The 14,009-nt window shown below is 36.8% G+C and overlaps 1 protein-coding gene across 3 annotated transcripts in view; it reads left to right on the forward strand.

Annotated features, from left to right (window-relative positions):
* Window positions 1-14,009, forward strand: part of Ints9 (integrator complex subunit 9) — a 91,911-nt gene that overhangs the window by 47,983 nt on the left and 29,919 nt on the right. For all 3 annotated transcript variants that reach the window (XR_013342394.1, XM_026398872.2, XM_026398873.2), the window contains exons 7-8: window positions 2,054-2,174; window positions 2,815-2,949. Coding sequence is in view for 2 of the 3 variants with exons in the window: in XM_026398872.2 (XP_026254657.2) it covers window positions 2,054-2,174; window positions 2,815-2,949 (256 nt within the window). In the remaining variant the exon portion in view is untranslated. The remainder of the gene's footprint in view (window positions 1-2,053; window positions 2,175-2,814; window positions 2,950-14,009) is intronic.

The following is a 14,009-nucleotide window of genomic DNA, read 5'->3' on the forward strand; positions in this document are numbered from 1 at the left end:
TACAAAGATGTTGTGTCCGCCAAGAACTGAAAAATAAATATTAAAATTCTCTCTCTCTCTCTCTCTCTGAAAAAAAAAAAAAAAAAACAGGGTAGTAGGTTGGGTTCTTCCTCTAGATCCTCTAGAGCAGTGTGTGGCCATACAAGTTCAGAACCGTTGCTGTTCATTGAGGTGAATCCTTCTGGGTTGAACTTCACTACAATAGTGTTGGACAGTGCATATGCCCCTGGAGCTGCAGTGCCTGTAATTGTTGAGACACGTGACAGCAAACATTCATCAGCATCTCCTTTGCACCAGACCCTTTCTATTCATTGTAAATAAGGGTTTTTTTTTTGCAGAAAACTGAAGGGAAGATGACATTCTCCCCCTTTTTATAAACCAGGACCCAGAGATAAAGAGGTAACTCTGGACTTTAATCAAGACTTGCCTGGATATAAGTCCTTGTTTTTCCATCATTCTACTGCCTCTGAGAGAAATCTCTCCTTCCTAAAAGCAGCAAGTACAGAGCTGCAAAGGAGATGAGAAGAAGTAGCAGCACTGCGCCTTATCCACTTCCCTGCACTGTGACATGCGGGCCAGGCCCTTCCCCAAAGAGCGCATGAGTGTGCATCTGGCCTAGATGGTGTCACAAACCTGAGAAAAATGAATGAACAGTCTCTGTTTTAAGTAGGAGTAAGTGTTGTCTACCTAAAAGGTAGACGACAAGAGATGGTGTGGGTTACAGGTGAGAGAGCCTGGCACTGGAAGGGCTCAGTATATAAAATACAGGTAGAAGCAGGACCAAATGAAGCAGGGCCTCATGTAAGCCATGCCAGGAGCCTCTTATTTTATCCTGAATGTGACAGTGAGCATCGATGATTATAGATGAAGGTGCGCTTATGGGGTCCTCACACCTACTCCGCGTGATTCAGGAGAGAGGAGAGACTAGTGCATACATTCGTTCACCAGAAGTACTTTGACTATTTCCAGTGAATCTCAGGGAGGTCACTCTTCCAGATCATTTCTCATAGTAGAGCAAATGATAAAATGTTTTTCTAACAGCACATTTTTGTGAGTGTAAAGGGGTGTTCTGAGGCTGGTCTTAAAGGTCACAAATCATGCCTTATTTTCTTTTGTGCTAAGCCCCATCTATGTTAAATTCAGTTCTTCTCTCAGAACCATTAGTGAAGTTGATTTCATTTATTTTTTGTGAATAGGGAATACAATGTGAGATGTCAATACAAATGATCAGGCAAGGAGCATAGATGAGTGGTAGAGCACTTGCTTGGCAGGATGGTCATTTCTTTCAGAATGGGGTTGTGGATAGGGTAGATATGAATATGATAGACCATTAGACAGATGGAAATATGAGACTGGAACTGGATGTGAAGTCAAGTCTAGAAAGAAACTGGAGAGTCATCATACTTTTAAAAGTATATAAGTACTTTAATACAAAATAGAAACAAAAAAAGAGCTCAAATAGAAATTCTCTATATTAAGATGTATGTGGTAAACCTTATAGCAACTATTAATAACTCAAATAGTGAAAATTATTAAAGAAATTAAAAGGCTACATGAGAAAACACTCATAATAAAAGATGAATAGAGGAACAAAAGAGATGTGAGACATACAGAAAAAAAATAAATTGGCAGACATGATCCAGCTGTATCACTAATAAAGTTAAATGTAAATGAACTGAACAATCCAATCAGATTGCAGAAATTAATTGACTGGACTTAAAAAAAAGAAAAGAACCTATACTAGATAACAAAATTGAGATTAGAAAAATATAAATGAAATCAAAAATTGTTCATTTTTAAATCAACAATAATGATAAATTTTTAGTTGACCCCCACACACAAAAAAAAAATAGAGAAATTACATTACCACAATCAAAAATGAAAGGAGACAGTAGTACCAGCCTTACAAAAATAGAAATGATTATACTGGAATCCTAAATTCACATGCCAATAAATTGGGCAATTTAAATAGAGTGGACAAATCCCTAGAAAGGAAAGCTCTATCACAAGAAGAAATGTTTGCCTCGTATATGACATTGTGATGCAATTACAGGCTCCTGCCTTCTCCTCTCAAGGATGCTGTGGAAGTGTCAACCTGGAGAAGATGCTACACAATGCAAGAGGTGAACTCTGCCCTTAGCAAAATCCAACTGGTGGGATATTCTCAGAAAATTGTGAGTGTTAATATTATTCTAAAGTGACTCATGAGTGCTTTCAATTCATATTGTACTTTGAAGGATCATGTAGTTCCCTTTTTAAAGTCATTCTGTCACCAAGAATCTTGTACCCAAAAAAAAAAAAGAGCACCTCTTGTTTTCCTTCAGCCCTGCCATGTTTTTGCTGGTGTTCATTCCTAACCTTCACATTCCCTGTCACCAGCTAGTGAGGTAGTGAGTCAGGAGAAAGGAGAATGGCATCTCTCTTATCCCATCATGGGAGAACAACAGACACTATAAGTAAGACAGGGAACAGAGAAGGAGTTTGGCAAGGATGACTTGAGTTCTAACTAAATATAAGGGCTCCCATTTCTCCTTTAGAATAACCCAGAGCCTAACACCTAACCCAAAAGGAAAATGCATCCTGAGTCCCTGGCAACTACAGTTGGGCTAAAACTCTCAGGTGATAAGTAAAGACAACAGGATTGCTTTTTGTGTCCACCACAGTCTCCATTGTCCTTCTGTTTTAAACTTTCTTGTTTACTTTAAAATAATTTCTATTTCTAAACTAAAAGTAGTATTTGTTTCTTTTTCTTACAAACTTATGTGCTCTGAAAGCATTGTTGAAACTTGTGGTTCTTTCTGTGATTCCTTTTAGGAGCTTTTCGGTGCTGTCCAGGTAACTCCTCTGAGCTCTGGCTATGCTCTTGGAAGCTCTAACTGGATTATCCAGTCCCATTATGAGAAAGTTTCTTATGTCTCTGGATCCTCCTTGCTCACCACACACCCTCAGGTAATGATAAATTCTTTTTTAACAACTCAGCTTTGAGGTTATTTAACCCAGATTCAGAATGTATCCAGTGTACTATCAGCCATTTTAAAATCTTTCTAATCTTGGTTTCTTCAGAGTATTCTAGGAAAGTTAGATTATTAGAATCCCAACATTCACTATTACATTTTCCTCAGAAAGAGTTCTGCAGCTTTTTAGGGTCACCTCTGAGATTCTGAGATGCCACAGTCCTTCCAAAGACTGTAGCCTAAAAAAAATAAAATAAAATAAAAAAAACCAAAGACTGTAGCCTGATACAGAATACAACAAGTTGTTTATTTACTCAGCACATATTAACTACTGAATACTTAACAAGGGCCAAATGTCAAGCATTTATGTGTTAGGGATTAAGTCGTGACACCAGGCAGTCTCTGCTCATGGATCTTATTATGTTAATTTGATACACGGGGAGAAGATGAACAGAACATGAAAATGAATGAATAAATATGAGCAGTCATTTCAGATTGATACAAAAACAGCAAAGCAGGGTTTTTTCTAAAGCAACTGGGTCAAATTTAGATTAAACGGTCAGGGAAAGCTTCTGGAACCTTGCGTCTGCACCGAGACCAAAAGGAGGCATGTGAAACTTGAGGGCAAAGCACTACAAAGAGATGGTAAATGAAAGGCACTTAGAGCAGAACAAGCTGGGCATGTTTAAAAAGCAGAGAAGGCCATGGAAATGCAATATACTACCTGTAGTGAACAGTGAGGCCCAGAAGAGCAGCAGACACCAACTCTCCTAGAACTTTGTGGGCCATAGTGAGAAATTCCAGTTTTTTATTTTATTTTATTTTATTTTATTTTTTAAAGAGAGAGAGAATTTTTAATATTTATTTTTTAGTTCTCAGCGGACACAACATCTTTGTTGGTATGTGGTGCTGAGGATCGAACCCGGGCCGCACGCATGCCAGGCGAGCGCGCTACCGCTTGAGCCACATCCCCAGCCCCCCAGTTTTATTTTAATATGTAGGAGGAAGCCATTGGAAAGTTTAAATTGGTCATTCATTCTGGTCCTATTTGGCAAGGAGCTAAGTACATAAATATTGTTATGAATATAACATTTAATCCTTTTTAGGTGTTCATAAAAGTTTCTTGTTCATTTCAAAAATCCTGGTTCTCCCATGTCTGTAAGGTATGTTGGGGAGATGAGATAGTTGACTGATGGTTACATAAACAACTTGTGAAAGTCCATATTCTGTCGTGTTTTTTTAATTGGCAAATTTATGAACATAACCTCAAGATTTTATTATCTTCCTAATAAAGCAAAAGATGAAGCTTAGAACTAGATCATTTGGCCATTTTTCCTCTTCTTTCTGGTCAAAACATTTGCATCTCTCTTTAATTGATAAGTAAAAGTTATATCTGATGTACAGCATGACATTTTGATACATACACACACATTGTAGAATGGTTAAACCAAGCTAATTAACATGTTCCATTTTAATATGGGGGAAAGAATGCTGTGTTCTGGTCTGGAACAATGGTGCTTTTCAGCTGCCATTCTGCATTGTTTTTCTCAAACCTTCTTTTATAACTTAAGTTTTATCTCAAGGTCTAGAGGAGACAAGTTGCTATTTTTTCCTGTAGCTAGCAGAATTCTGGGCTCTTCCCGCTTTTTGAAATCAAAAGCCCATCAATGTCATCATAATCTGCTTCATTGAATCAAGATTTTTTTATTGGCAGCTTCTATCATTTTTGATATATTCTTCCATAAAAGACAGAAAGATGACTTGGCTGCCAACTCTTCTGGTTTGTCCTGCTTAGGTCAAAGCCTTTACAGTACTATAGATGTAATTTCCAGTAAATTATTTCTTCAAGGTCTATAAATTTAAAGGGAAAATAAGGTCTTGAAAGTAGTGAGCAACATACCTAAGTAATTAATTTTAATTTCTAGCTGGTAACCTGTGTTATATATTTAAAAAAAGAAAAAGTTAATTTTCTTTATCCATATTGTTGGATTCTGCATTGAGTTAATAGGGATAAGAAATGTTTTGGTTTGTAAAAACTTGATAATCTACTGTAGAGGCCAGCAAACTGTATCCCATCACCTCCTGTTTTTTTATGTAATGTTTTATTGTATTGTAGCCACTCACACTTGCTTGTGATTTATGACTCAGTATGCCCTATAATGGCAGAGTTCTACTCTACAGAAAGGGTCTGCTAATCCTGGTCTACTTGAATGGAATCCTTACTAGCAAGGAAGAATAACACAAGCTGCTTATTTAATAAGCATAGACTTATGAGGCTTTGGATTAAGATTGAAGCTATAAGAAAGGAGACGAGGCAACATGGATAGGTCCTTAATTCAAGAAGTAAGCATTGAATGCCCACTACCTTCAGTGGAAAAAGATAGAAGTTAAAGGTTTTGTGCCTGGATGACTTTGAGAATGGCAGTAATTCAGTTAACAAGGAAGAGCTGGCAGGATGGTTATTTCTTTCAGAATGGGGTTGTGGATAGGATAGATATGAATATGATAGACCATTAGACAGATGAAAATATGAGACTGGAACTGGATGTGAAGTCAAGTCTAGAAAGAAATTGGAGAGTCATCATACTTTTAAAAGTATATAAATAAAAGGCTGAGGGCCAAAGACTGAGCTTTTGGGAACATTTACCAGTAGACTATGGAAGGAAGAAAAATCATCCTACATAAGCATGGGTGAGAGGGAGAGGAGAATTGAGGCCAAACAAAGGGAGAAGGAAGAAAAGAACTGGCCTTCACTGAGCTCAAGGTCTCAGCATAATTGTTTTAATTGATCAGTTATTTAACAACCATACTAAATTCTCATGTTCTAATATTTGTCAGTGATGATAATGTTATCTGCAGAGAAGTAACTATTTTGTCAATTCTTTTCCAAGCCTATAGCTTTTCTTTTTTCTGTCTAGCTCAGCCCTCTAATACCATGTTGAACAAAGTGATGATAGTGGGCATCCTTGTCTTGCACCAGATTCTAAGGGAATGCTTTGTTATCTCTTCATGAAATATGATACTTACTACACAGTTTTAGGAGGGTTTTTTGTTTTTTTTTTTTTAGATGCAATACCTTATCAAATGGTTTTTCTTAAGTCTGAGATAATCTTATGATCTCTGTTCTTTAGACTTTTTTTTTTTTTTTTTAATGAGGTCTTTCTATGTTAACCCAGGCTAGTCTCAAGCAGTTCTTCTTCTTCAGCCTTCCAAGTAGCTGGGACTACAGGTGTATGCAACCACATTCAACTATAATGTATTTTCATTTTGCCCTTCCTTCCTTATATCTTTGAGTTTTCTTCCTTCCTTATATCTTTGAGTTTACTGTGTTGCTCTTCTTTTAAAACTTATCTCATTGCTTCTTCTTGGCTTTTCCAGTAAATGTTTTTAAAGCCATGAGATTCTCTTAGTATTATTTAACCCTGTTAAAGTTTTGATATGCAGGGACTGAGGCTGTAGCTCAGAGGTAGAGCGCTCGCCTAGCACGTGCGAGGGCCTGGGTTCGATCCTCAGCATCACATAAAAATAAATAAAGAAAAAAATTTTTTTAAGAGTTTCGATATGCAATGCAGTGTCATTCATCTTTAACTAGATCGTGACAGTTTATAATATTCATGATATGAATAACCAAAGGTTATTTTATAGTATTTTTGTTGTGGTTCATCCAGTCTAGTAAGATTTAGGGTTAAAGATAAATTTTTTTGGTAATTCTATTTTTTTATTAACACATAATTAATTGTATATATTAAGGGGATTCAGTGCAATATTTCCATACATGCAAATAGCATGCACTGATTGTTTCTGACCACCCTTCTTTCACCACTGTCTCCCCTAACCTTTCCCAGTCTCTAATTATCATTGTTCTACTTTAAAACTAACCATTTTTTAGTTTCCAGTATGAGAGAGAATGTGTAATGCCTGTCTTTCTGTGTCTGGCTTATTTCACTCGACATCCATTTTGCTGCAAATGACAGAATTTTATTTTTCTTTATGGCTGAGCATAATCTATTTTATGTATGTTATACCATGCTTTCTTTGCTCATTCATCTGTTGGTGGGCATCTAGGATGGGTCCATAACCTTAGCTATTATGAAGAGTGCTGCAATAAACTTGGGAATGCATATATCTTTTTTGTATGCTGACTCCATTTCTTTTGGATGAGATACCATCTCATTTTTTGTGTCATTTTCAGGATTCTAATTTTTTGCATTATGATAAATGTATAGTTTTGTACTGAATTTGAATGAGCTTCCTTTGAAACACAAATTATTTTTGTGAACATTCTACATAGATTAGAAAAGAATATGTATGCATTGTAGGGTAAAATGATTCCATATGTATTAATTTGCGCTTTCTGTGTTATTTAGGTCTCTTGTTCTGAAAAGGATATGTTATTTGTTGACTTTCCATATTTCTCCCTGCAGTTTCATCAACTATTGCTTTTCATATACTTAAGCTATATACTTGGGAAGCTATATGCTCATGATCATTACATTTTATGGGTCATTTATTCCTTTTATCAGGATGTTTTGATGTTTTCTCTTTTTTCTCTATCACACTACATTAAAGGCCAACGGACTTTTCACCTTCCTTATGTGCCTACTATTTTTTTCCATCCCTTTTTTTCTTTTCATCCCTTTATTTTCATTCTTTCTGTATCTTTCTGTATCCCTGTTTAGTGGATCCCTTTTAGAAAACTAGTAAGAGACCTTTTTTTTTTTAAATTTAGAGACTTGATTGAACCTGTGTATGTTTTTATAATTATTATTGTATTCAGCTTATTTTGGTCTTATTATATTATTTTTATTGTTATTTGGTTTTTCTTTTGAGATGGGCTTACCGTATTGCCCATACTGGCCTTGAACCTACTGATCTCAGGCTATGCTCCTGCCTCAGCTTACCAAGTAGCTGGCACTACAGGCTGGTGTGCATCATGCACCTGGCTCAGGGTTTTTAGTTCATTCTTTTTTCCAGTCCTTTTTTGCCTAGCTTTAGAAGGATAAATTTTCTTTTGCAAGTGTGGGTACATATTTTATTTTTATTCTTCCAAGTGTTTCTTCGTTTATTTTCCCTATATCTTACTGATTTTTGTATCTTTCTTACTGATTTTGTATCTTTCTCCCAAAGCCTCATGTGTCTCCCATCTTTGTTCTCTGTCCCTTGTCTTATCCCCTGCCCACCAGGTTGATACTATCTAGTATTTTAATTCTGGGTTATTTTTCTTCTTTCAGGAATGCTTGGGAAATGTTTACCAAGAGGCTATTAATATAGTCAACCTGTGAGGCTTTGAATTATTAAGAACATTTTTCCTTTTTCATCACACTTAAATGATGACTATATAATTGAAGTAAAATTGGGTGGCCATATAACTGAAGGCAAAAGACCTTGCAAGTGCAAAATAAATAAATAAATAAATATTCATTTTCTACTTGTGTTCCTTGTCAGTCAAGGACTTTGAAACCATTCAGACTTGCATTCCTTAATGTAGGACAGGCTTTTAGAATTTTCTCTTTTAGAATTCTTAAGTCATTTTCTAGATTATTTCCTTTTTCCTTCAGTGTGTTGCAACGGGCTGTGAATTACCACCGATGGTATGGAGAGGGAAAGAAAAGACAAAAATCTCACCCAAGCTCTGCTTACCATGTTAGGGGCTACTGCCTACCAGTGTCCCACTCCAGGAACCTCCGTTTCCCTGGGAATTTATCCCAGTTCTCTTATTTCTCAGATCCATCATTTGCTGTTCCTTCTGTCCCCTGTATTACCTCCTGGGAGAGAGCCAGCAGCTTGTGATCATTCACAGTTTTGTCAGAAGCCATAATGGAGATTTTGTATTTATTGTAGTAATTTTGGAAAAATATAAAAATCTTAGAGTAAAAACTATATTAGTTGGAATATTAAGAGGTAACTTTTTACAGCCTGCTTTTTTCTGTGCTGCCTACGCAGTGAAATTTTTCTTAGGTCATCAAGTATCTGCCACATGATGTTTGATGTCTGCATAATATTCCATCATGTGAGTAGACCATAAAGTATTTAATTATTCTCACTGTGAGACATTTAAATCACGTGTTTTCTGAAAAACATCTACTGTAAGCTTTTGTGCAGTCTCTCCAGAAAGAGTGTACAGGACACCATTTTAAAACTATAACACTAATAGCACAAAACAAGCAGTGCCTGTTGGAAGGATCCCATAGATGCATTGGCAGTTTTGATTATTAGAGCCAAAGCCTTCCTGGCTTTGGAAATCAGATTAATGAATTTGCTTGTGGCTTGTGAACCTGTATTTGAATATTAAATGTTATGATAGTTTGAGAAAGCAATTCAATACTCTATTATTTCATAGCTTCTTGGCTGTTCTGCCTGACCACAGGGATAGGACTTGAGTTTTAGATGTGAAAATCCATAGCATATTTCAGCAAAAGCTACATACACCTGGGCATAGAGATATTTGGTTAGTTAGCAAATAAATGGGGACTCTTCCCTTAAATGTAAAGAAACTCTTACAGTTGGATTCTTTGAATCAGGTTTTTAGAACTAAGGCAATCACTGGGCAGATTGGTTTTGTTCTGTTTCATTTTCTATGTTTTTCCTTATTCCTGGATTTCCCTGGATGTTTGGTTGTTTGTGCAGTACTTTGATTTGGAAGCTCCAAAAAAAAAGTCTGGGAGGCAGGAAGCAGCAGGGAAGCCAAGCTATAAACAGCCCATGTCAGTTGAAAAGTTGAGCTCATTAAGCAGGTCCTTGAAGTGAGGAGGAAGAGTCTAGACAGCTTGCTACAGTTTGCCCACATCATTTCACACTTGCTATCTTGTTTTTCTGGCTATGCTCTGCCTCTGTGCATAGTTTCCTTCTCTCAAAAAAATGTGTATACTACTTACATACATTTGTATATTTACTGTTATTAATTTCCTCATTTAGTCAGGGCTGATTCCTAAACCCCTCCTTTGATTCCTCAGAAAACTTGGAATGGAACCACCATTTGATTCATTCATCCTACTCCTTGGCATATGCTCAAAGTGCTTAAAATCAGCATACTATAGTGGCAAGGCCACATCAATATTTATAGAAACTCAATTCACAATAGCTAAGCCAGGTGCCCTTCTACAGACGAATGGATAAAGAAAATGTGGTATGTACGCAATGGAATATTACTCAACCATAAAGAAGAATGAAATTATGGCATTTGCTGAAAATGGATAGAACTGGAGGCTTTCATGCTAAGTGAAATAAGCCAATCCCGAAAAACCGAAGGCTGAATGTCCTCTCTGATAAACAGATGCTAACACACAGTGAGGAGGGAATAGAATTTCATTGGAATAGACGAAAGGAAATGAAGGGAAGGGAGAGGGACATGAATAGGAAAAACTGTAGAAAGAACTGGACATAACTTTCTTATGTTCATATAAGTACATGACCAGTTTTACTACACATCATATACAGCCACAAGAATGGGAAGTTGTACTCCATGTATGTATAATATGTCAAAAGAACAAATAAAAAATAAACCCATCCTTTGAGCAGTGGAGTGTGCTAGGCTATAAGGGAACAAGGACAAAGAGATAGCACATTTACAGAAGTTACAATAGGGGTAGAAAATGTATACATACCAGAGTTTTCTCCAGGGTATAAATGAATAGTCCTGAAATAGTATAAAGCCACTGATTATTATATGGTGCATCCCTTCCAGCTAGGAAATTGAGGGACCTCCTGGAGGGATGGGTTTTGAGTGGATCTTGGAAGGCCAAATATGGTGTTGTGCTTCATGATCTCAAATGTATTTCTTTCTTTCTCTCATCCAAGAACTACAGGTCTTTAGCTTTTTCACTCATTACTTCCTTTCTGCCTTTAAGCAAATCCTAGAACTATTAATATGGAAAAGGGCCTGCAGGTTACTCTGCTTCCTTGCCTAAGTACTGTTGTTTCTACCTCTTCACTGTGATAAGACTTCTCACCGATCAATTCATCCTGTGTACCCTGACTTTCCTGTTTTACCTCCTGTGTCTGGTTTCACATTCTCAGTGAATTCACCTTCTGTACTTATGCAGTGATCAACTTCTGGCCCTTCTTTTACTTTTCTCTCTTCACAGCATGTCACGGTTGCATTGGACAGTTTCAGTCAGTCTCTTGTTGAAATTCTTTGTAGTCTTGGCTTCTGGAGCAACAATTTTGTTATTGTTCTCTTATTATTCTACTTGATCTTTTGCCATATTGTTGGTCAAAGTACTATTAAGCTATCTTTTCCAACCTACTCATTTCAGAGAAGGAAGTTCCTTTCTCCATTATGTCCTTCTCTCTTCTGTGTCCCTCTTTCCCTGTACCTTGTGGCATCTTCAGCCTTAGTCCTTAGCCAGCTACTCTTTGCTCACTCTTTTTAAATTGACATCTTATTAGCTCTTTGACTGAAGTACCCAGCAGATTCCAAGTACATCACACTTCACTGTTTTATCTTTTAGCTCTCCCCAGAAAGTTTGCAACCTGCCAACATTGGACTTACTTGCCTCTTTAGTATATAAATCATTGCATCTAACATGATTCCCTTAGATTACACGTCTAATTTCAGATTTTGAAGTCATCTTAATGTCTTGCTCTCTACATTTCCCAAACTGTTCCTAAATATCTGTTGGTTATTTTTCATGATAGTTCATAGATCTGCTTCTTCATCTCTTTAACTTTTTTTTTTTTTTATGTCTTAAGTGTCCACAAGGCTCTTTAAAATGTCTCCCCTATTTGTTCTCACCGCTGCCTTCATTATCTTCTGTAATTATTACCAAAATGCCATTCCTTGCTTCAAACCATTGATTTCTTATTGCCTATTCTGTGGGTCTGCATGATTCTGATCTTTTTGGTCTTTTATCAGTTATACTTTGTTTTTACTGATACCTTTTTTCACCCCCAAAACAGACTCTCCCTTCAAGCCAAGTGAATTCATGTGTTATCCACAGATATCTTGCTCTCTGTGTGCTCCCATACTCTCCCACAGAGGATGGCTTATTCTTCTATTCCTGACATCTACTGTACCACTTCCCAAATGGACACTCTCACATTTCTCTTTCCCATCAGACCATGTTCTTTTCATGCATTCATTTTCCACAACTTTATTTAGTATGTGCTATGGCATTTTACAAGGCAGCAGGGCTACAAAAGCTTTATAGTCTGTGGGGACATAGGCAAATAAAATTCAGTGTAGTTAGAAAGCATTGGATGCCCTGGGAGTACATGTATGAGGGACATCATAGGAGAGGGAAGGAAAGGGTGTCACAGAGATGCTGTAGACACAGTGAGTCACCTGGACTATCTTAAATTGAGTCTTAAGTTCCATAGCTAAAGACGATAAAACCAGAACCCAGACTTCATCTGCCAAAAAGACATGTGTTACTGACCTCACCCAACCTGGTACAGCCTCTAGTCTACATTTTTGGCAGTTATATATTCAGTGTAAACTCTTAAATTTGCTTTATATTTTGTATGACTTTTGGGGAAAAAAATAATTTATTATTATACATGTTTTCAACTAGATTATAAACTTCTAAGGCCTAGGGTCTTTTTCTCATTGCTAATGCAAAATGTACAATAAAAGTGAATCATTGGAGGACCAACATGGTAGCCAAGCATTCTTGGGCTTAGGGCTTTTTATGCCAATGCCTAAGCAAGCACTCTACCCCTTAGCCACAGCCCCAATCCAGGATAATTCATTCTTAAACTTTCTGGGGTCATGGCTCCACCTGACAACTCAATTATAAATCTATGGGAAAATGTATATAGGCAAACACAGAATTGTATATGCCATCTCAGGGCCCTTTGAGATTTCCCATCAGCCCTGGATGTCATTATTGGCTTCTTCTAACAAAGGCTGTATAAAACTATTGCCATTTTAAGCTAATTATGCTATCCAATATGGTACTTAGTCCCTTTTGTCCCTGTTCTAGATTCCTTCTGGTACATATAGGAAACAATCCCAGGCTGTATTACATATCTGCTGTTAAAAATCATTATATTTTACTTCCCCTTCCTTCCTTCTGTGAAAATAGCAGAATCGTATGTATTTGTTGGAGAAGTACAAATAGATCAATTCTGCCCAAGCAGAAGAAAAGCTGCATTAGTATATATCTGGGCAAAGGGGAAATAGAAGATATTCACATGGTCATCTTCACCATAGGATTTTTTCTGATTACATATTAAATAAATATTTTTTAATGTTACGAAGTAGCTTATAACACGTTATTTATGGGCTCAATCCCCAGTACCAAAATAAAATAATAAAGCCCAGGTTATCTGTGCTTATATAAAATGCTAAAGGAAAATATCCCAAAAGGCATATATACTCAATAACAATCCGGATGATGGGACTTTCCCGGACTATTTGGAATGTTATTTCCTTATTGGAAAATGTATTAGGTGGCATAGACAGAGGAAGAATAAGACTTCTTCATAAACTGTGTTGTAGGTTTTTTTCTTCTATTCCTGTGAAGATTTTCAGTAGAAGTAAGGAAAAAATGTGTTACAAGATGAAAACGTTTATGAATTCGCCAACATCTCAATCTGTGTTTTTGGGTTTTGTTTCCAGTTGGAATCCTGATTTATTTAGAAAAGATAGTATTTTTTAAATGGTCTGAAAATAATCAAATTCAGATTGTACAGGGTGAAAATAAATCACAACATCATAAGAATCACATTGTCATGTGCCATAGGACTTCACAGTTTATGAGAAGATCAAGTGTGTTAGCTAAGGGAGGTGGGTCAAAACATAGTGGTATTACATAGGAAACCAAGCTTGGAGACTGGTGGAAGTCACAGGGCTAGTCATGAAATTGGGAGTAGACTTGGGTTTCTCTCTAATCCAGCATTCTCCCTGGCTCCTCTGCCAATAGAACTTAAGGTAAAGTACCTCGCCTCCTCAAGTCCCCACTCCATATTTCCATAGTGTAGGCTTACTTCCTGTACTTCACAGAGTTCTTTTTGAAAATCAAATTATATAATTCATTAGTTTCCAAAGTGTGATTACCAAGTCAGCAGCAGGAGCATCTCCTGGGGACTTGTTAGAAATGTAGATTCCCAGGC

This window comes from Urocitellus parryii, chromosome 14 (genome assembly GCF_045843805.1).
Source record: "Urocitellus parryii isolate mUroPar1 chromosome 14, mUroPar1.hap1, whole genome shotgun sequence".
NCBI lineage: Eukaryota > Metazoa > Chordata > Mammalia > Rodentia > Sciuridae > Urocitellus > Urocitellus parryii.